Source organism: Elephas maximus, chromosome 9 (assembly GCF_024166365.1).
Source record: "Elephas maximus indicus isolate mEleMax1 chromosome 9, mEleMax1 primary haplotype, whole genome shotgun sequence".
NCBI lineage: Eukaryota > Metazoa > Chordata > Mammalia > Proboscidea > Elephantidae > Elephas > Elephas maximus.
The window spans coordinates 51177984-51199315 of NC_064827.1; the positions used below are offsets into that span (position 1 = coordinate 51177984).

Here is a 21332-nt window from a genome sequence, read left to right on the forward strand (position 1 = left end):
GAAGCACTTTCTTACTAATGAAGATCAAAGACCACAGCCTTCAGTATGGATTACGCCTCAACATGAAGAAAACAAACATCTTCACAACGGGACCAGTAAGCAATATCATGATAAACAGAGAAAGATTGAAGTTGTCAAGGATTTCATTTTACTTGGATCCACAATCAACACTCACGGAAGCAGCAGTCAAAAAATTAGACGATGTATTGCCTTGAGTAAATCTGCTGCAAGAGACCTCTTTAAAATGTTGAAAAGCAAGGATGTCACTTTAAGGACTAAGGTGTTCCTGACCCAAGCGATATTTTCAGTCACATCATATGCATGTGAAAGCTGGGCAATGAAAACCTAAGAAGAATTGATGTTTTTGAATTGTGGTGTTGGTGAAGAATATTGAATATACCGTGGGCTGCCAAAAGAACAAACTAATCTGTCTCAAAAGAAGTAAAACCAGAATGATCCTTAGAAGCAAGGATGGCGAGACTACGTCTTACATACTTCGGACATATTGTCGGGAAGGATCAGTCCCTGGAGAAAGACATTATACTTGGTAAAGTGCAGGGTCGGCAGAAAAAAGGAAGACCCTTAATGTGGTGGATTGATTCAGTGGCTGCAACAATGAGCTCAGGCATAACAACAATTGTGAGCATGGCACAGGACTGGGCAGTATTTTGTTCTGTGGTACTTAGGGTGGCTATGAGTCTGAACCAACTCAATGGCACCTAACAATGACAACAACAAATATTTAAACAAAAGATGTGTATTTTAATGATTTATATCCATTTCCTTTACTGATTAAATAGATTTAAGCACGATTTATTAATTCATGAATATTTTTGTATAAGTAGTATTCCTGACTCCCCACTAAGTGAATTAGTGCCTCCTTTGCTTTCCTCCACTCCTTCTCTCCCTTGTGTTTCCCAGCTTTTGTTAAATCATTACTTTTACATTTTCCAATGTTATGTTGAAATTTTCTTTTGTAACTCTGATTGTTTCTAATGTTCTTTTATATAGGTTAATTCTTAAAATCAAATGTCAGGAGAGTATAATTATGTGAATATTATTTGCTGCAAAACTAGATGGTGTGATTGGATGTGTAGCGAAAGCCGTAATAGTCCTACATCACCACTCCTCAGCCACTTGGAGAGGAATGTTCCAAGCATTAAAGTTACATTGACCCTTTTTTTTATTACACTCCATATGTTGCTCAAAATCATGCTACATTTTAGCTTGTTTCCTATTATGAATGGCTTTAATTTTTAAATATTTCCAAACTTGAAACATAGGCTGGTAGTTCTCAAACTTGGCTGAACGTTGGAATCACCAAAGAGCTTTAAGAAACCCTAATACTTAAAACAGATTTCCACATCTAGAGTTTTTGATTTAATTGGGCTGGGGCGTAGCCTTAGCATATAGGTTTTTAAGATGTTTCCAGGTGATTGCAATGAGTAGTCAAAGTTAAGGGTCCTCCTCATTAATGTCAGTCATATCTAGGGCAGTCAAGTGTAATGAATATACTAGGCCCTTTGAAAGGAAGAGCAGAAGAGTAAAACCTGATACCACCTAAAGGTTTGTAGACTTTTCTCTTTCAGTTGCAGCTGTCTCCATCACCTAGTACTACTAAAGACTGTTTAATAAGATGCACTTCTCGGAACTCAGCTTTTCAGATGTTTCGTTTGGTGGTTGTTATTTGGATGGATAGCCGATTTTGTTTTAAAGCCTATTTTCTTTAAATAAATACTCTGGGCAGTGGGAAGCTGGAAGCACTGCAAGAAACGAGTTGTGTAAAATTTTGTCAAATCCTTGATATTTGTACTTGTATGTTTCAATAATTGATTCCTTTTTCTTTTTCTTTCTTTTTTTTGTTTCTGTATTTCCAGTAGTTCTGATCTAAAATTGTCTCATTTCCAGGGTCCTTTGAAAGGTTGTTCCTTTTCAGCTCTCCAACTAAGGTGCCTAGAAGAGCTAGAGCAAGGCTGGCTGGCTGCAGATCCTAGTAGGTATAGCAGGCAGTGAAGAGTGACTGGGTGGAAGCAGCACCAGAGGAGCCCGTATGAACATACTGTCCTTTGGCTGCCTGGCGGTTAGCCTGAAAAACAAGGGCGAGAGAGGAGATGGAGTTAGAGTCAAGCCCTCTCTGCTTCCCATTTGAAACCAGCCATACTTTCATTTGAATTGTTTTTATTTCATTTGAGTTATTTATTATTTCATTTGAATTATTTTTTCTTTACAGTGATTTTGCTGAATATTGCCAGTGATACCATCCCCTTCTTTCTGTAATATATTATCTCCTTTAGAACCCAGTTTTCTGAGAATTTCTTCGGCAAATCTGAAATCTGTGTCCGTTACTGAGAAAATTCCTTCTTCATAACAGCAGTGCTTGAAATTAAAGTCAAGAAACTTCTCACTGATATAGCGGGGGGAAAACAGTGTTTTATTTAAAACTGTTTCCATTTTCTACTTTATTTGTCTACAAGAATGAGTAATTTTTAGGTAGTTGTAATCATTGTATCACTTAATTCAGTGTATGAGTTCCAAAAAAAAAAAGCAAACTCATTGCTGTCGTGTCTACTGCAACTCATAGGGACCCTAAAGGACAGAGTAGAGCTGCCCCATAGGGTTTCCAAGAAGCGGCTGGTGATTTGAACAGCTGACCCTTGGGTTAGTAGTGGAGCTCTTAACCATTATGCCACCTGGGCTGTGATGTGTGAGTTTCAGTTAAAAGTAAATTGAGACTTATGAAATTTATAATATTCAAATGCCACTCACTGGTACCAATTCTTCAAATCACTAGTGCTATTGTCTGCTCTCTCCAAGACCTATTTCTACAGCTTAGATCGATGGTTCTCCAAGTGTGTTTCATGGACCATCAGCAGCACCTGGAGACATGTTAGACCTAGAAATACTCTGACTTCATCCCAGACCAGCTGAATCAGAAACTCTAGGGGTGGAGCCCAGCATTCTGTGTTTTAACGAGCCCTTCAGGTGGTTCTGATGCATTCTCAAGCTTGAGAATCACTCTGCAGATGGTAAGCCCAGCTTCTCTTCTGTGGTGATGGCCCTTCAGACCTTACTTTCACAATCCCACCATCATCTTAACTATATCTCCCCACCTCATCAGCCACACACCAGCAATACCACACACTACTCTACATCATCACAGCGTAAAGCTCTTAGTTGTTAGGTGCCATCAAGTTGGTTCTGACTCATGGCAACCCCATGTACAACAGAACGAAACATTGAGTACTCCTGCGCCATCCTCACAATTGTTGCTGTGTAAACCCTATTGTTGTAGCCACTGTGTCAACCCATCTCGTTGAGGGCTTTCCTCTTTTTTGCTGACCCTCTACTTTACCAAGCATGATCTTTTCCAGGGACTAGTGCCCCCTGATAACGTTTCCAAAGTACGTGAGATGAAGTCTCACCATCCTTGCTTCTCAGGAGAATCCAGGACAGATCTTTTCATTCTTCTGGCAGTCTGTGGTATGTTCAACATTCTTCGTCAATACCAAAATTCAAATATATCAATTCTTCTTCGGTCTTCCTTATTCATTGTCCAGCTTTTGCATGCATATGAGGAGACTGAAAATATCAATGCATTGTTTGATTTCTTGACTGCTGCTTCCATGGGCATTGATTGTGGATCCAAGTAAAATGAAATTCTTGGCAACTCCAATATTTTCTCCATTTATCATGATGTTGCTGATTGGTCCAGTTGTGAGAATTTGAGGGTTTTTTTTTTTTTTGAGGCGTAATCCATTCTGAAGGCTGTAGTCTTTGATCTTTATCAGTAAGTGCTTCAAGTCCTCTTCAAAGTTGCCTAATCTGCACATAGCAGGTTCTTAAGGACTCTTCCTCCAGTCCTGATGCCCCGTTCTTCTTCATATAGTCCAGCTTCTCTGATTATTTGCTCAGCATACAGACTGAATAAGTATGGTGAAAGGATACAACCCCGATGCACACTTTTTCTGATTTTAAACAATGCGGTGTCCCCTGTTCTGTTCAAATGACTGTCTATTTTTCTATGTACAGGTTCCGCATGAGCACAATTAAGTGTTCTGGACTCCCCATTCTGCACAATATCATCCATAATTTGTTTTATTAGCATAGCCAATAAGACATAGGTAAACATCTTTCTGGTATTCTTTGTTTTCAGCCAAGATCCATCTCTAAGTCTCATGCCTCTCTTATGGCCCTGAATTATTTTTGAGCTTCCCTGGGGCCCTTCTTTCCTTTAGTGCCTCATCACCGAACTTCTGATTATGCTCGATTCCTTGCCCAGCCTTCTCTAAGCTAAATGGGGCTATTGTTAAAATTCTTCATTCTTCCATCTCCCTATTAAATGTTTACTCTTAACCGTACTATTTCCTATTAAGATTTATATGAATCTTTCTGCGTGCTTAAAAGAGCTGTTAGGAAAATTCAGGAACTTAGCTAATGCACCAGGAACTCAAGCTCTCATTTCAGCTGCACCTTCCCTGGTGCTTTGTGATAATGTCTGGCTTTAATGTCTGGTCAATTTCCTAGCTGACTCCTTCAACAGCTATTGTAGCCTTCCCCACTGTTAGGATTGAAATCTCCATGCCTTCTCATTCTCAACAGATTCCATAAACCGTGACCAGTGATCAATTGTACATCTCTTCACCTCTACAAAACTAACCCCAAACCTGTTCTCTTTCTTCTTTTCTCTTTCCTCCTTTCTAAGACCACCTCTAACATCTGTGTTTAATATTTACCCTCATGCAATCTTTTTCCTATGAATCTTTGTCATTCAGTTATGCCCACTCTCCTCACTGTTAATCTTTTGCTTTATACTGAAACATGTCCAGCTCACTTGTATTTGACTAAACTCTAAGCTCCCTAAGGACAGACACTGTGTCTGAGTTGTCCATCCCAGTGCTTGGCTCATAGTAGGTTTTCGAAAAGTAATGGTTAGTAATTGAATAAAACCTTTTTTGGACTCATTTCTTCTGTTAACCTTTCTGGGTCTTTTCCTGACAAACATCTTGAATGTGCACCTTTCTTCTTTCGCTACTGAAACTGTTTTGTTGAGGCTCATGGATATACTCCTAAATGCCAATCCTAGCACCTTTTCTCAGCCTTTGTTTTGAATCTCTCCGTAGAAGATTCCTTCAAACTTTTTTCTATTTCTTCCCAGAACCTTTTGTTCATCCTATCATATTATTACTGATTTTCTTGAACCTTTTGTTCATCCTATCATATTATTACTGATTTTCTTGGTGGTTTCTCCTCTTCCCAAAATGAATGGTGTCCCAGATTCAGTCCTTAGTCCTCTTCCCTCTGAAGTGTCTTTGTTGGAATTGTTCTTCAATCTACTGTCATCAACTGTACCCCCAATGTGAATAATTCAATACTCTCTCTAGCCCTAACATTTCTACTGAGCTCTAATGCTACCTTTTCAAATATCTAGTAGACGCTATCTGAAGATAACTTTATGGCCTAAAAAAAACCAATGCACCCCTATGTTGCAGAGTCATCTTTAAGTATTAACTTGACCAAGCAGATAAGAGGTAGTAGCATCTTACCAGAGCCCGCTTCATAAAGGCCTCCTGGGTTGCCTTCTTGTTGGCAGCCTTGCCACTCCAAGCAGCAAGTGCACTGGCTTGCAGGGCCCGTCCATAAGAGAAGCTTAGTTTCCAGGGCTTTGGTAGAGGGGAAAGGTTGATAGCATTGAGGTTGAGAGTAGCATCCTCTTCACTCATGCCGCCAGACAAGAAGCAGATGCCTGGAAAGAGAGAAGTCATTACATTCTACTAGTCTGAGTTTATGTACCCTTGTTGAGAAAGCAAGCAGTGAACCTAAAACAAATGTCATGTTTCAGTCTTTTCTCTGCTTGATTTGCATGGGGCTCTGGGTCAGAGAAATAAGTTTTCTTTTGCTGTGGCCCATTGAACTAAGGAGAGAGGGGCTTTAATAAACAAGAAGGAAAGTGAAATTTTGAGGAAATGAATGGATTGTCTGTGAGCATTTGGGTAGACTCAGGATACTCTACCATGGAGTGACAGGGGAAGAGGTGGCTGCCTGTGAGATAGTCGGCTTCATGGATAGAAACTGGCTCCTGGACAAACACATATGCTTGTGGCACTCCTTCAAAGGATAAGGACTCAGATTTTAAAGTAGAGAAGAAAGAAGGCCTTACCAGGAACAGCTGCAGGAACAGTACGGTGGAGAGCTGTGACAGTGGCCATAGCCACTTGTTCTGGAGTATACTTCTTGGCGCAGGCATGTCCACCAGTCACCATGTTGGGCTTAAGAAGAGTGCCCTCCAGGTAAACATGATGGTCATTCAAGGCCTTGTAGACAGCAGCCAGGACCTGAGGGACAAGAAGCTCAAACAGTTGAAACCTAGGGCCAGCATTAGAGTTGCATTACCTTGGTACTCCTACACTACAGGCATGAAGGAATACCCATATACTGTTCAACCAGAGCTTTCCAACCAGCTGTGGGGCTTCATCAGGGCAGTGCACTGGAAACCATAGCCACTGAGCACGGCCAAGCAGGCTTACCCCTGCCGCCCCTACGTTAGCTGCTCCACTGCATGAGCTGTTGGCATGGCCCTGCTTCCTAGAGGATTGCACTCCTTCCTTCCATTACTTACTTTGGTTAATGTCACTTCTTTCTAAGACTGCCTTGGTTTAGTTGGTGACATCTAAACTGGCCTCCTCTCTCCATCTCATAGACCAAAAAACCTATTGTTGTCAAGTTGATTCTGACCCATAGTGCCCAACTGAACAGACCAGAACTGCCTCACAAGGTTTCTAAGGCCGCAAGTCTTTACAGAAACAGGCTGCCACATCATTCTCCTGCAGAGCAGCAGGTGGGTTCAAACCACCAACCTTTTAGTTAGCAGCTGACAGCTTTAACAACAGAACCACCAGGGCTCCTCATCCCAAGGAGTGATCATAAAAAACATCTATTTTAGAGACAGAAGTGCTTTAAGAGCTCATTTCAATCCATGTAAGTTTGAAGGGAAGAAACCAAGGTCAAGCTCCATTATGACTTTCTTAGTCTTTCACAGTGTGCGAGGAGAACCATCCTCTCTCAAGTACACTGTGGCAAATTTAGAAAATCAGATGTGAACAAAGTACTTTCTAATTACGTTTTTTCATGTGAGACTCAGATTTTATTTTTAAATTCTGTAGTTTATATGTAATGAAACTACGGTCAAGAAAGATAATATGACTTATCGAAGGTCCTACGAGCTAAGTTTTGCTACTGCAAACCTGTGCTTTTTCCACAAGGGGCATACCGTGTGCCAAAAAAGTGAAAGAATTGAGAAATACCTCCTTAGCGTCTCAATGCTACATAATGATTCTAACTTGAAGATTATTCTAAATATAAAATAGTCATAACAGCTGTTACTTAAAAACAAGACTTTTCAACTGGATTTTTGACCTTTATATTCAAGACTTACCTTCTCAGTAACATACTGGCAGTGTTCCAGGTCATGGTCTCCATCAGGAATGACCTCTGGTTCAACAATGGGTACCAACCCATTCTAAAAGAAAAAAGGGGGCAAAAGTAAAGCTGTGCTCACTGTGATCCTTTCCTTAGGAGGAGAATCGACAGTTTCAATTCATATAAAATGAAGCCCTTATGGAGAAATGGAGCCCTGGTGGCCCAGTAGTTAAGAGCTCAGCTGCTAACCAAAAAGGTCAACAGTTCAAATCCACCAGCCACTCCTTGGAAACCCTATGAGGCAGTTCTGTGCTGTCCTATAGGGCCACGATGAGTCAGAATCCACTCGACGGCAATGGGGTTGTTTTTGTTTTTTTTAAAGAGAAATACTACCTAGGTGGTTTAAAGACAGTGAAAATAAATTTGATGGGCTATCTCGTGAGCATTTGTGGCTTAGCCAAAAAAAAAAAAAAAAGAGGCAAGAATAGTTATTTCTGAAAAGGAATGGGGTTTAAAAAAACACAAACCTTTATGTTCTCTATTTTATTCTTGAGGCTATTCCAGCTATGCCCAAGAACCTAGTTGCCACACTTTTAGGGCAATGAGCTTAAATCACTAAGAAAGATGCCCCTTTGTATGAATTAATAAGAATTTTAAGCAATGCTTATAGTTCTAATTGGAAATCTCAGATTCCCACAAGTCCAAAAACCCCTACATAGTCCCCACAGAAGCAAATGACATTTAAGGTGGATCCCCAGACTCTTCAACACATGTTGGAAGCCTCTGTTGTCGAGTCACCATCCTCCCAGAAAGTGTTTGGATTGGGACTAGGTCAGAACTATCACCCCTCAGCTAGGGCCCCAAGAGGATCATATCTTGGCCTTGTGGAACCTAGATAAGCAACTCCCCTGGTCTTAAAGGCCTGATCACTTTCAATACTCAACTTTATAGTGATTTGATTGTGGGCATCAGCCTTTTGCTCGTGGCTTATTGGAACACTGGCTTGCAGGACCAAATCTTTTCCTACCATACCTGGCTACAGCAAAAACAGTAAAAAATGCCACCAAGATAGAGTGGAAAGGTAAGAGGAAGGCCAATGCGTGATGATAGTAAATTGGAAAAAGGCTCTGAAGGAAGTGTTCCAGTCCAGTTCAGTCACTGCTGAGCTGACTCTGAGTTCCTGCGACCCCATGTGTGTCAGACTAAAACTGGACATGAACTCCAGAGTAGAACTGGAGTTCTCCGTAGGGTTTCCAATGGCTCATTTTTCAGAAGTAGATGACCAAGCCTTTCTTCTGAGGAGCCTCTGAGTAGACTCAAACCGCTAACCTATTCGTTAGTAGCCAAGAACTTTAACCATTTGTACCACCTGGGGACTTCAAAGGAGGTGCTTGTCTATTGTTTTTTAGGCTTAGGGGAAGGCAGAACACCTGCTGACAGATGCTGGCATAGCGGGCCAGGGCGTTGGCATTTTCCTGGATAGCGAGGTTGGATGGACACTGGTCAGCGATCCTCAGCACAGCACGCCACTTTCCAAAGTCAACACCATCCTTCTTATACTGAGCACAGCGCTCAGCGAGGCCATCAAGCCCTGAAAGTCACAAAAGAAAGAAAGGCTTCTTTGAGTCCCTGTCCCTGATCCACCGGGCCTCTGCTGTAGTAAAGGGTCTCTTAACTTAGCTTTCTGTCAGCAGAGCTTGAAGACTGAAAATGCCCAAGCCAAAAAACATTAACCAAAATACTGGGCCAGGAGATCTGGATGAAATAAATATGGATTTGATGTACATAATGGATATTCCATAAGTAGGATGGAGGGAACTAATTTTTTTTTTTTTTTTTTTTTTTTAGTGCTTACTACGTTCCAAGCATAAGTCTAGGCATTTTGTATACCTTATCTCATTTAATTACCATAACAATTCAGATAGTTAATATTGTGCTCATTTTACAGATACGGAAATTGAGGCTTCGAGAGGTTAAGTGACTTTAACAACTTTAGATGGCTAAAGAGTGACAAAGCGGGAATTAAAATTCTGATTAGCTAATGCAATGCTCTAGTTAACAGTGGTCTTCTTGGACAGTGAAGTATCCTGCAAAAAGATTTAAGTTGTAAGTGATGGAACTAGGATTCAATCCATGTGTGTCTGAACCCAAAGCCTGGAGACTTTCCTCTCTAGTGCCGCTGCATTTTTCTCTAAAAATAATAGTTTCAGGTACAGCACACTTTCTCTGTACAAAGTACTGTGGTAATCCCATTTTGTTTTTAATCTAATTTAATCCACACAATTAACTCTTCAGAGTGGATACTGTTATCCTATTTTAAGATAAGAGAACTGAGGCTCAGAACATTTAAGTAATTTTTCCCAAAGTCACACATTTATTAAATGGAGGAGCTGGGATTCAGAACCAGGTGTGTGTGGCTCTAAAAAAAAAAAAAAAAGCCTATGTAAATTCACATTTTGTTTTCCCTTCCTGGCTTCTTTGCTTGCCTTCATTTCTAGCATTATGTCAGCATGACTTATATCAGTGGGCATATCCTTACCTTGAATGGTGGTTTCTCCATTTGTTCCTGCAAGGGGAGCACCTCCTTGGTCTAACTGTGAAAACAAATCATTACCAAACAATTAGCAGGTGTTAGATGTTAAAGAAAACACAGGCAGAGCTTCTGGTACTGATAGCTCTCTTCTTTCACAAACCAAGGAGTTGAATTAAGAACAGAAGTTACCTGGAAGGAACAATGTAAGAGATTCAACCCTAGGAGTATGGAAAATGTGGAAAGCACAGCCCTGGTGGTCCAATGTTTAAGAGCTCAGCTGCAAACCAAAATGTAGGCAGTTCGAATCCACCAGCCACTCCTTGGAAACCCTTTGGGGCAGTTCTGCTCTGTCCTATAGGGTTGCTATGAGCTGGAATTGACTCATAACAACAACAGAGCTTAAGAAAGCAAGAGGCAATCGAACAGTATCTGGGATGCATAGTGCAGAATAACAGCAGCTTCCTTTGAGTCATACATTCCTTTACTCAAGAGACATTTATTGAGCACCTGTACATACCATGTACTATGTTATTACAGGGGGCAAAGAAAATAAGAATACATGTAAGATACTCCACTGGTCTCACCCCATTAGGAGCAAGGAATAATGAAGAAAACTAAACATACGAGAGAAAGATTAGTCCAAAGGACTAATAGATCACATCTACCATGGCCTGCACCAGACCGAGTCCAGTACGGCTAGCTGGTGCCTGGCTACCACCACTGACTGCGTTGACAGGGATCATAAAAGAGGACCCCGGACAAAGCTGGAGAAAAATGTAGAATAAAATTCTAACTCACAAATAAAGATCAGACTTACTGTCCTGACAGAGACTGGAGAAACCCAGAGAGTATGGCCCCATACACCCTTTTAGCTCAGTAATGAAGTCACTCCCAAGGTTCACCCTTCAACCAAAGGTTAAAAAAAAACAGACCTATAAAACAAAACAGGACTAAAGGGGCACACCAGCCCAGGGGCAAGGACTAAAAGGCAGGGGAGGACAGAAAAGCTGGTAATAGGGAACCCAAGGTCAAGAAGGGAGAGTATTGACATGTCACGGGGTTGTTAAACAATATCATAAAACAATATGTACACTAACAGTTTAATAAGAAACTCGTTTGTTCTGTAAACCTTCATCTGAGGTACAATTAAAGAAAGAGAGAGAAAATAAGGATGCAACCTCTACTCTCAGCATAGCAGTGGTCCTAAGTGTTAGAAAGCCTGAATTTAAACTAGTTCCACCTTTCACTGACCGGGAGCAAGTTATGTCACCTCTTGTAGCTCGGTTTTTCACCTTATCTCTACAGTAAGAATAATAATTCAGCCTACTTCCTGAGGTTGTTGTGAGGCTTACATGAGTTCTTGGTATTGTAAGCACCCAACAAATCCTAGTTTTTACTCTTGAGAAGTTTATGTAGTATTAGCTACATGCAGAAGGTTATGTAGACTTAGTTACAAGACAGAACAGATGGTACTTTAATAATAATAACTGTCATTATTATGCGACCCAAACTATTTTTAAAGCTTATTTAATCTTTACAAGAAATTTATGCAGTAGGTACTATTATTCCCATTTTAGAAATGAGGAAATTGAGATGCTAAGAGATTAAGTACTTTGAGACAAAGTTGGTTGAAAGAAGAGGACACTAGAAAAAAAGTCTAGAAGAGGAAGAAAGAGTAAGAGCAGAAATTAGATGATGAGAATGTTCAGAGTGTTGGCCTTGCCCAGCCAGTGTGCTGGGAGCTCACCTAGGGCGAGGCCAAGGTAAGGTATGCAGGGAAGTATTCACCTTGATTCCCACCACGATCCCCTTTTCCTTGAGGATGGTTCTGAACAGCTTTCCCTGGCTGTCCTTCTGGTAGAGGGTCTCATGGAAAAGGATCACACCCCCAATGCTCTGGTTGATAGAATCATCCACAGTGAAGAGAATTTCTCGGAACTGTCGGCGGTTCTCCTCGGTGTTCTCCACCTTGATCCTCTGCAGGCGGTTTCCCATAGTGCCTAAGGTGGGTGGGCCAAAGGCAACGTGTGAACAAGGGGCGCTTTCCTTTCCCCCTCTTCCACACTATCTCAGTGACCCCACCATGACAGAAAACAAAACTCTTTTTTTTATTCAGGTCTTCGAAGCTCCTGCCTCTTTTTGTTGTCCCCTGGTAGAAAAACCTTGATGTTCTCAGAATGCTGGTTGGAAAATGGCCAGTGTGTTGGCTAGGTATGTAGGGATCAAGGTGGAAGCCACCAATGGGTCCAGCTGGGTATGAAAGACCTTCCTGTCTCTCTACCCTCCCCTGGCCCACTCTCCAATCTGACTGGGTGCACATATGGCAAAAGGAGAGGTGGGGCAAGCTCTTGACTTTTCTAGCTTTTCACCTTTTTATGGTAGTCTGTGCAAACCCACCACAGCTCTCTCTCGTGCAGTTCTGGGATCTCTCAGCCACAAGCTCTGCTCTGTTCCAGATGCAGATACTTCCCTGCCCTCCCTGACTTGGCTGAGTTTAGCCTGACTTTTTTCATTAGCAGCAGATGGCTGTGTATCTGTCCTCATCCTGGTTACTGAGTGTCTGGCATTTCGACAGCCACAATTTAAGACAAGGAGCCTTAACATTGAGAGCTTGAGCCTCTTGCCTTGGTTTTCAGGAATCTGTCTATCAGGTCTACAGAAATGAAAAGGTCTGTGCTTACTGAGTGTTCTGGTCCCACTACTGTGTACGTAAACCTTCACTTGCTCAGAAAGGAAGGGCAGTGTAATTACCAAGTTGCTTTTACTAAGTGTAGAAACAACAGTATGCTTGTTGTATGTTGCGACTGTCTCTTACACTTACCTACAGACTCATCTGCAGCCAGGATCCCCTTTCCATTTGCAACAATGCGCTGGGCGATTTCTGAGAGCTCCTTCTTCTGTTCTGGGGTGAGGGCTGGAAATCGGTGGGCCATGGTGAGAGGTCTGGAAAAGAGTGCAAGAGGGTCATGAACAGAACTGTGGGTGGCCCGCAGTCACACACACAGATGGGATTCACTACCAAGACAGCTGGAGTGTACAGACAAGATGTGCAGCCCCCTCTAACACTTCTGGCCCATTAAGTGGGCCTGATAAATAAATGAGGTTTGGTTTCTCTGCCCTCCCCCACAACACACACGCATACAGCCTAAGTAGTTGCAATTAGCCATAATGGATGAAAATGGGATGTCGAATGTTCATGGTAATCCTAAATAGAATGCCTTCCAGGAGACATTTGGGATCACTGATCCTGAGACTGAGGCATCTAATGAATGACTGACTTGAATCTGGCAAATAGAGGCAACTGGAGTAAGTGACTACCTGTCTGTTCTTTGGATTTCTGGTGTTATCAGGTAGCCTGGATGTTTTGAGGTCAGGGCACTGAGACTTTGGCCTCTGTGGCTATCCTCTACTTGCTCTGTTAGCCTCTAGTCCCACCAAATCACTCTTCAGGCACCAAGTTTGAGAGGAGGAACCCACACTCAGCTTTGAAGTTACTTTTCTTCAGCTTTGGGCCAGGGTAGAGTGCAAGGCTCCTTTTTCTTATATTCAGCCTTTTGTAAGACCACATGGGGCAGACCTGGGATTTTTCCTCAGTTCCCCAGCAGTGGGGGTGATAGGCCCATGGCCTCTGAGGATGCTGAAATCAATATACTGATCCCTGCTCTAGTAATTCTCAGCTTTGCTACTTCAATGAGGACAAACTCTGTCTCAAAACTCTCCACCCAAGCAATCTCCTCAGCAGTGGGTTCTCTAAATGGGATCATTGCCCCTGTTGTGCTGGCCACTTTGGTTTAGTATTAAAAAGGCAAACTTATAGGGCTTTCCTCTTGGATGTTGGAAAGAATGAATTTTACATAGGTTGGGCTACCAAAGAAAAAGATTTGTAGTGAAGATTATCTTGAGTAGTCTCCTATCCAATCCCAAGGCCACCTCCTTTCCCAACACCCCTCTCCTCACCACCATGTACTCATGCACAGGATGGATGACCCATGCCTGCACAGTACTTCCTAGAAGCCCAAGGACACCCAAGCTCTCATTTTACCCACTTGGCAATGTAGTAACCAGGGCAGGTTATATTCATTAATGAATGAACAAGCTAAGACTTAGAGAAGTTAACTGACTTGCCCAAGGTCCCAGCTTGGATAAGGCAGAGTCTGGCCCCCCACAAAAAATCCTTTCTTCACATTTTCTGAATCCTTTCAAGGCAGGTGCTCAGTACCCCCCCCCCCCCAGTGATACAAGCAGTTGATGGCTGCTAAACTAATTCATACTAAACCAACTGATTAACTTGTTGGCACCACAATCCACTTTGACAGCAGTTCTTGTCTTAACCCAAAAGAATGGAACCACACTGGTATCACTGGGGCAGTAGGGCAGGATAATGGGCAGTGATTTCTGGAAAAGATGATCTTCCAAGGCCCCCTACAATCTATCTGCAGGTGATATTTTTTCTGCTTTAAATACTAGTTCCTGGCATTTTAGGCAGGGGTTTTTAGCTTTGTACCTGACCTCCAGGTTCATGCTAATAAAAGCCAACCTAGGGGTAGTGACCTTTAGGCCAAGGTGCAAATTTTCTACCTGTTTAGGTATTTGCACAAAGGAGTTGACAATTACCAAACAATAAAGACATGTCCTTAATGAAACAAAAGGAAAAAATAGCTCAGTAATAATAACAACAAATTATCATTTAGTGCCAAGAACTCTGCTAATTTCTTTATATGCATTATATACTTTATTCCCAGTAGGTACTTGTGCTTGTTTTTTCCTTCCTACTTTTTAGATAAAGAAAGACTATATAAGAGTTTAAATTATTTGTCTAAGGACACATAGCTAATAAGACACAAAGCTGGGATAGGGGGCAGTACTCCCCTCTGTTCAAGGAAAGGGTGAGCTTGGCAAAAGGAATCGACATTTGCATAACTCTTAATGTCCTTGATGACACTCCCAGAGTGCCTTAGGTTGTGGATCTTTATCCCCACAACACTGAGATCACCAATTCATAAACATCTAACATAACATTCTTAGATGTTTGTGGCTAGTAGGTCAGACAGATCTGGGTCCATGCATCAGCTTTGTCTCCCTCTAGCTGGGATCTTGGGCAAGTCAGGTAACTTCTTTGGGTCTTAGTTTAAAATGGATTAAATGGTGATAACATCCACTTTGTCTTGGAAGAAGTAGAACCAGAATGCTCCTTAGAAGCAAGGCTGGCAAGACTACATCCCACATACTTTGAATATGTTATGAGGAGGGGTCAGACCCTGGAGAGGGACATCATGCTTAGTAAAGTAGAGGGTCAGTGAAAAAGAGAAGACCCTCAGTGAGATGGATTGACACAGTGGCTGCAACAATGGGCTCAAGCATAGCAACAATTGTGAGGATGGCCCAGGATCAGGCAGTGTTTTGTTCTGTTGTGCATAGGGTCGCTATGAGTCAGAACCAACCCAACAGCACCCAACAACAACAACAATATCTACTCTGGATGTCTCATTGCCAAGTCGATCAAATGAGACTGTGAACACTCAGTTCATCAAAGTTGCTCAAAATATATTTGTTGAATTGTATGATAAACATGAAGATGCTTTATAAAGCACTATGAAAACGCAAGGTATTACTGTTTTTCTCTTTTGTAATTTTTTTTTTTTGAAAAACAATTATCGAAGAGACCCCTATGTTTCTACTTACTACCAAGCTATTTCCTTCAGTCTGGTTGCATTGACTCAACCAGAATGATAGAGGAAAGGTCAAGTTGAACTAATGTTGTTTACAGGAAGTTAAACTTCTACAGAAGGATTAAAGGTCTGTACCACATCAGCACAAACATTGCCCCTCTGTTAATCATAAAACAGGCTCTCAGACCAATGTTCACCACTGGGAGACAGGGAGCCCACAGGAGTGGATAAGGATAGAAGTTTCAGAAAAGTATGTATATAATCCTATTTATTTCTTTTTAACTAAAAAGTAGTATACATGCATATTGTTTATGTGTCTATATAAGCAGAGAAACACCCTGTCCCCACAGTTATGTCTGGGGAAATGGGATGGAGTAGTGTGAGTCTCACATTTCCCTTCAAGCATTTTTTGTAATGTTTGATTTCTTAATGAACAGATAGATACAGACATTGGCTTAGGTATAGATATAGTATAGATTAGTAGCGGGTAACATATATGCAACCTGAGGGAAAGCTGTGAGTGTGAACATATATGAAGACAATGTTACCATAGAAAAGTAGGGCAACAAGGAACCTCAGAGATACCTATACCAATCCTGACACTTTAGAATTGAGGAAACAGGCCCAGGGAGAACATGACTGACGTCCATTCTAAGTTGTGATGTTCTAGAACTCCTAAGTTACACCCTACTGGTTTATGAGTTGGAATCCTTCTTCAGCAAAATAACATATGGAACCCTAGAATATGGCTCTTCCTGCCTTTCTGAAAGAGATTCTGTGAAAAAATAATTTCTAAAATATGGATATTTAACTTTTAGAAAAATATAAGGCAACAGAGTCCATTTGTTTCTCCATGCACAGGCAGGTGAACTTTCAAGAAGAGAGACATGAAGGGGTTTATTCGTTGAAAACCTGTGACTGCAGAGATGTGTGCAGCACTTTTATGTATGGATGTGTGAAGATGTCCACCGCCTCATTACCCACAAACGCCACCATGACAAGTGCAGAAAAGTGCTCTAGGGCAGCTCTAGGGCAGCCTGATCCCTGGTGCTGAACACACATGGAGCAGCCCAGAAAGAGACCTGAGCTTGCTTTTTCCTTTAAACTGGTAACTAACCCAAAGGAATTCCGAGGCGTACAGTGATGCACCCATTCCCTGTCCACATCTCCTCAAGCTCTAGCTTAGACCTGGATGATCCCCGGATGAGCCTTGGCTAGCTTGATGAATACCAGGGCAGCGGGGCACAGCCCTGCTGCGTCCGAATTGGCTGATGGAGCTCTAGGTAAATACTGCAGCTCGTGGTGATCCCGTGTGTCTCAGAATAGAACTGTGCTCTGCAAGGTTTTCAACGGGTGATTTTTAGGTAGTAAGTCACCAGGACTTCCTTCCAAGGCACCGCCGGGTTTTGGTAACCAGGTAAGCGTATTAACCATTTGCACCACCCAGGGATTCCGTGAGACAGAATCGACAGCAACCAGCTTAACCCGCTAAAAAACCTGCTTAGGTAACTATTTAAAGAGAAGTTAAAAATGCAACATGTCCTCACACCACAGCTATTTTTCAGACAGTAGAACAAGCATATCCAAACAATTTGGCAGCTTTCAATTCCCAATTTCTTAAGCTATAGGGTCTTCAAACTGTTGGTGCCAGTAGGAAATGTCATAGGATATATCAAACAAGGGTAGGTTTGAAAATTCATAATCAAATGGTGACTGTGCTCTGAAGTTTCCACGCCGGTTTCATTTTCTCATTTGAGCAATGGATGAAGGCAAAGGACAAAGCGTGCCAAGGGTTCATTTCTGTAACAAAGAAACTTCAGTGCTAGTACCAGCAGGTGTGGGAAGAAAATGACATAAGGCGATGGATACATAAATAAATCACTGAAATAAGTGGTCACTATGAAAAGAGCATGGGGCATTGGTGGTTTAGTGGTGGAATTCTCCCCTTCTATCTAGGATACCTGGGTTAGATCCCTGGTAATGTACTTCATGTGCAGCCAACATGTCTGTCACTGGAGGCTTGCATGTTGCCATGATGCTGCAAAGATTTTAGCAGAGCTTTAAGACTAACATGGACTAGGAAGAAAGGCCTGGGAACCTACTTCTGAAAATCAGCCAGTGAAAACTCAGTGGATCACAACAGTCCAGTCCGTAACCAATCACAGGAATGGTATAGGACCAGGCAGCATTTAGTTCCATTGTGCATGGAGTTGCCATGAGTTGATGTTGACTGGATGGCAGCTAACAACAACAATGGAAAGAGAAAACAGAAATGATCAGAAATCTCAAAATCCGAAAGAAAAAAAAACCTGACTTAATAGGAGCATTCAAGTTGTTTTTCTTAGTCCAATGACTCAAAAATGCCATCATACTCGTAACAGTGGCAACTGGCAGTCAGCCTTGAGTGCTTTGCTCCTTTTCAAAGAGCCAAGGGTGGTGTGAGTGAGCATGCACCTCTCAACAGATGGAAAGCTACCATCAGGCTTTTCCTGAACACAAAAGTAAACACCCCTTTCCCTGAGGGGGCTCAGCGCTGTCATGAACCCCTTACAGTCAGGTGCAGTCCGGGCATACAAAGCAAGTTCTTTTACTTACAGTTTGGGAAAGAAGAGACCTCTTAGACGCCAGAAGCTTAGGTGAGGCAGCAGCTGCCAAATAGGACAAATCTACCGGAACACAGTTTTTATAGAGTTCTCATGAAAGTTGTTAGGGTTTTTTTTTTTTTTGTTAGCTTTTGCCTTCCCCTTGGCACATTGGCCTGGTAGGGAGGTGTTTATTCTAAACCTCTGATTGGCTCATAAACAGCCAATCCTCTTACTCATGCTTGCAACACTCTTTATACTCACAGAATGTTAAACCTGCAATAGATGTCCCTAATCCAGCCTCTTATTTTACAGGTGAGAAAATTGAGGTAAGCAGGATTAGGGGAGTCCTCAAAATCATGCAGCTGCTGAGTGAGTTCTAGAGTCCATCAAGGATTACTGGGAAGAATGCTAGCTCACTTCTGGTGCTTCCTAAGCTCTTAATTTTGACCCCGGCATTTTTACTTCTCTAAACCTCAATTTCCTCCTCTGTGAAGCGGGATCTCATCCACAGGAGAGTTAAATGAGTTTGTAAAATGCTTGCATACAGTAGGCATTCAAGAATTGTTCCTTCCCCCGATTTCCCCAGTCTCCAAAAGCCTAGAGGTTTTTGATGCCAGGACTCGGTCTTTTACTCTACTCACATTCTCTCTCAGCCTTTACATTTTTGTCTTCGAAGTTGGTAAAAACTAGAATAAGCCTCAGAGTGACTGATGTAAGATATAAGCTCCTCCAGCTGTGACACTGTCTGGGTATGGGCTCATTCTGAAGATTTTGGGGGAGTGTTAAACCAAAATCTAATCTAAGAGAGGGTAAATAAAAATACTGTATGCTTCCTGAGACAAATAATGCCGGTTATGGAGAAATCTAAAAGTAATGGAATGAGCATGAATACAGAAAAGTATAAATCCTCGGGAGGATGTTCCTTTGCAATAATTCATAAAATGGAAAATAACAAGTGTCTTGATGTGCGGGGTATTAACACTAGAATCTGTGGGTGAAAAAGCGTCAGTGAAACAAAGGGAACAGAGAACTAGGTTGTCTAAATGGAGTTTAGGATCAGACAGTTTCTAAGAGTAGAAAATGTTAGACATTGAATGTGATTATTGAGGGAAAGTGAAGTGTTTGAAACACAACACTGAAACTCATTTGGTTTGGGAAGTTTAGGCCGGGGTGTGACCTGAGGACGATAAAGGGGCTAGATCAGGTATGGGTCCCTCCAGCTCCATTGGCTCCACTTACCCCCCGCTGTCACACTTTCTGCTTTCCTCATCTCCACCTGGTGCTCATTCAAGTACCTGGTTCTGGATTCACTAGACCAAAGTGACCTGATCTGGGGCCACATGAAGGTTTCATCAGGTTTGATTTTTGCTAGAGGAGAATGGAGGAAGAAGAGGTGGGTGGTAGTGAAAGAATGCCGAGTGGGGGAGTGACAGTTGTTGGAAGTCAGGGTGGGGCTGGTCAGTACTCTGACATTCCACCTGATGGAGGGGCATGTGGCAGAGGTAATATTACCCATACTCCTAGTACTAATTATTCTCGTAATAACAACAGTAGCAATCATAATCCTTTTTTAGGTCAATGTACCTGGTTCTTTTCATACATGATCTCTGGTCCAGCACCTGAGGGAAGGTTTGGTACCCCCGTTTTCTGGATAAGGAAACCCTGGTTCGGAGAAGGCAAATAACTTGCCTAGAGTCACAGGAGTCTGTCTGGCTCCGAGTCAGTGGTCAAAAGCAGAGCTGCCTGCATTTTGGTGACCACAAACTTCACAGACTATTCCTCCACTCTCCCAGTCCCAGCAATTCATAACCTTGGACGTTAAACCCTGCATTAATCAGGAAGAATGATTGCGTCAGCAGATCCAGGTACCTCTGGTCTTGCCATGCCTCGTTTCACGTGAACACTAGCCTCGCCGGGCATGTCAGAGTAGTGTGAGTGCACCCACCCCTAGCGCAGCCACCTACTGCTGCTCCCATGGCATCAGCATTCGCCCACCTCTGGGGCTTGACGTGCAACTGAAACTCAAAGTTCAGGAAAGCAGGGCCAAGGCTTACTAAACCTTAGAGAACTAGCAACTCCTGACCAGCAGAGAGTGCTTGCAGGGTCTGTTTTTTTGTTTTGTTTTTTTAATTTCCTAGTTCAGTAAAATGTTCAAAATGGAGTTACCATGATCTCATGGAAAGACATGGGGCTTGAAGGTTGTGAAACATTGTGGAATGCTCCAACCTCTTTGGTCCTCAGTTTCAGCATCAGTAAAATGGGCTAGTAATATCTCCACCAAAAACTGATTGTAAAGTGTGAATGAGACAACCTATGACCAGGGCTTAGCACATAGTAGGGTTTCATTAATTCACTGAATCTGAATGCATAATTCTGATTTAAAAAAGAAAACCAAACCAGTTGCCGTCAACTGTGACTCATGGTGACCTCATGTGTGTCAGAGTAGAACCAAGCTCCACAGGTTTTTCGGTGGCTGATTTTTCACAAGTAGATTGCCAGACCTTCATCTGAGGTGCCTCTGGCTAGACTCAAATGGCCAACCTTTCAATTAGCAGCCAAACATGTAACTATCTGTGCCACCCAGGGACACCAGTTCTGATTTAGAGACCTTCAACTGCAGACTCTTCTAATAGGCAAGATGGTATCATTTGTGATTGTTAATTATCTCCAACAACTACCTTGGTTGTTCTCCATCCCCTGTCCCACTCTAGATACTTCTTTTTTGAATGGGGTATCTATATAAGTCAACAACAGGCCATGGAGTTATACATATATACACTCATGTACAGCATCAGGTGTGAGTCCACAGTGGCACATGTGAACATACAAGTAAATCTTGTGTATCTTAGAATTATGTTCACTGTAGGATTAGTAAAGAACTTTGATAAAAAGGGGCCATATTTAAACAAGGGAATCAGAGAATTGTGATTGGGTAGATATGGTATTTTAAAGATATATTTTCCAATCTGTGGTACAGATACTACCTTATGACGTTGCAATCTGCTTTGGAGGTGAAGATAGTTTCAGGACCCTGAAATCAGCTGTCATTATTTTGGTCATAGAGCTAGGGCTAGTGTTGTTTCAACAAAGTTCACAAAATATTGAGCTTCTGTGTGCAAGGCGTTTTGT

The 21332-nt window shown here is 42.1% G+C and overlaps 1 protein-coding gene across 3 annotated transcripts in view; it reads right to left on the bottom strand.

Moving 5' to 3' along the window:
* Nucleotides 1-785: 785 nt before the first annotated feature.
* The window catches only part of ALDOB (aldolase, fructose-bisphosphate B), a 74297-nt gene continuing 53750 nt past the window's right edge, over nucleotides 786-21332 (bottom strand). For 2 of the 3 annotated variants that reach the window (XM_049896238.1, XM_049896237.1), the window contains exons 2-9: nucleotides 12771-12892; nucleotides 11738-11949; nucleotides 9956-10010; nucleotides 8847-9007; nucleotides 7433-7516; nucleotides 6158-6332; nucleotides 5544-5743; nucleotides 786-2086 (exon numbers count right to left, since the gene is read on the bottom strand). In XM_049896238.1, coding sequence (XP_049752195.1) covers nucleotides 1991-2086; nucleotides 5544-5743; nucleotides 6158-6332; nucleotides 7433-7516; nucleotides 8847-9007; nucleotides 9956-10010; nucleotides 11738-11949; nucleotides 12771-12882 — 1095 coding nt within the window. In that variant the 5' untranslated portion in view covers nucleotides 12883-12892 and the 3' untranslated portion in view covers nucleotides 786-1990. Of the gene's footprint in view, nucleotides 2087-5543; nucleotides 5744-6157; nucleotides 6333-7432; nucleotides 7517-8846; nucleotides 9008-9955; nucleotides 10011-11737; nucleotides 11950-12770; nucleotides 12893-18213; nucleotides 18294-21332 lie in introns of those variants that run through there. The other variant, XM_049896236.1, reaches the window with a different exon arrangement.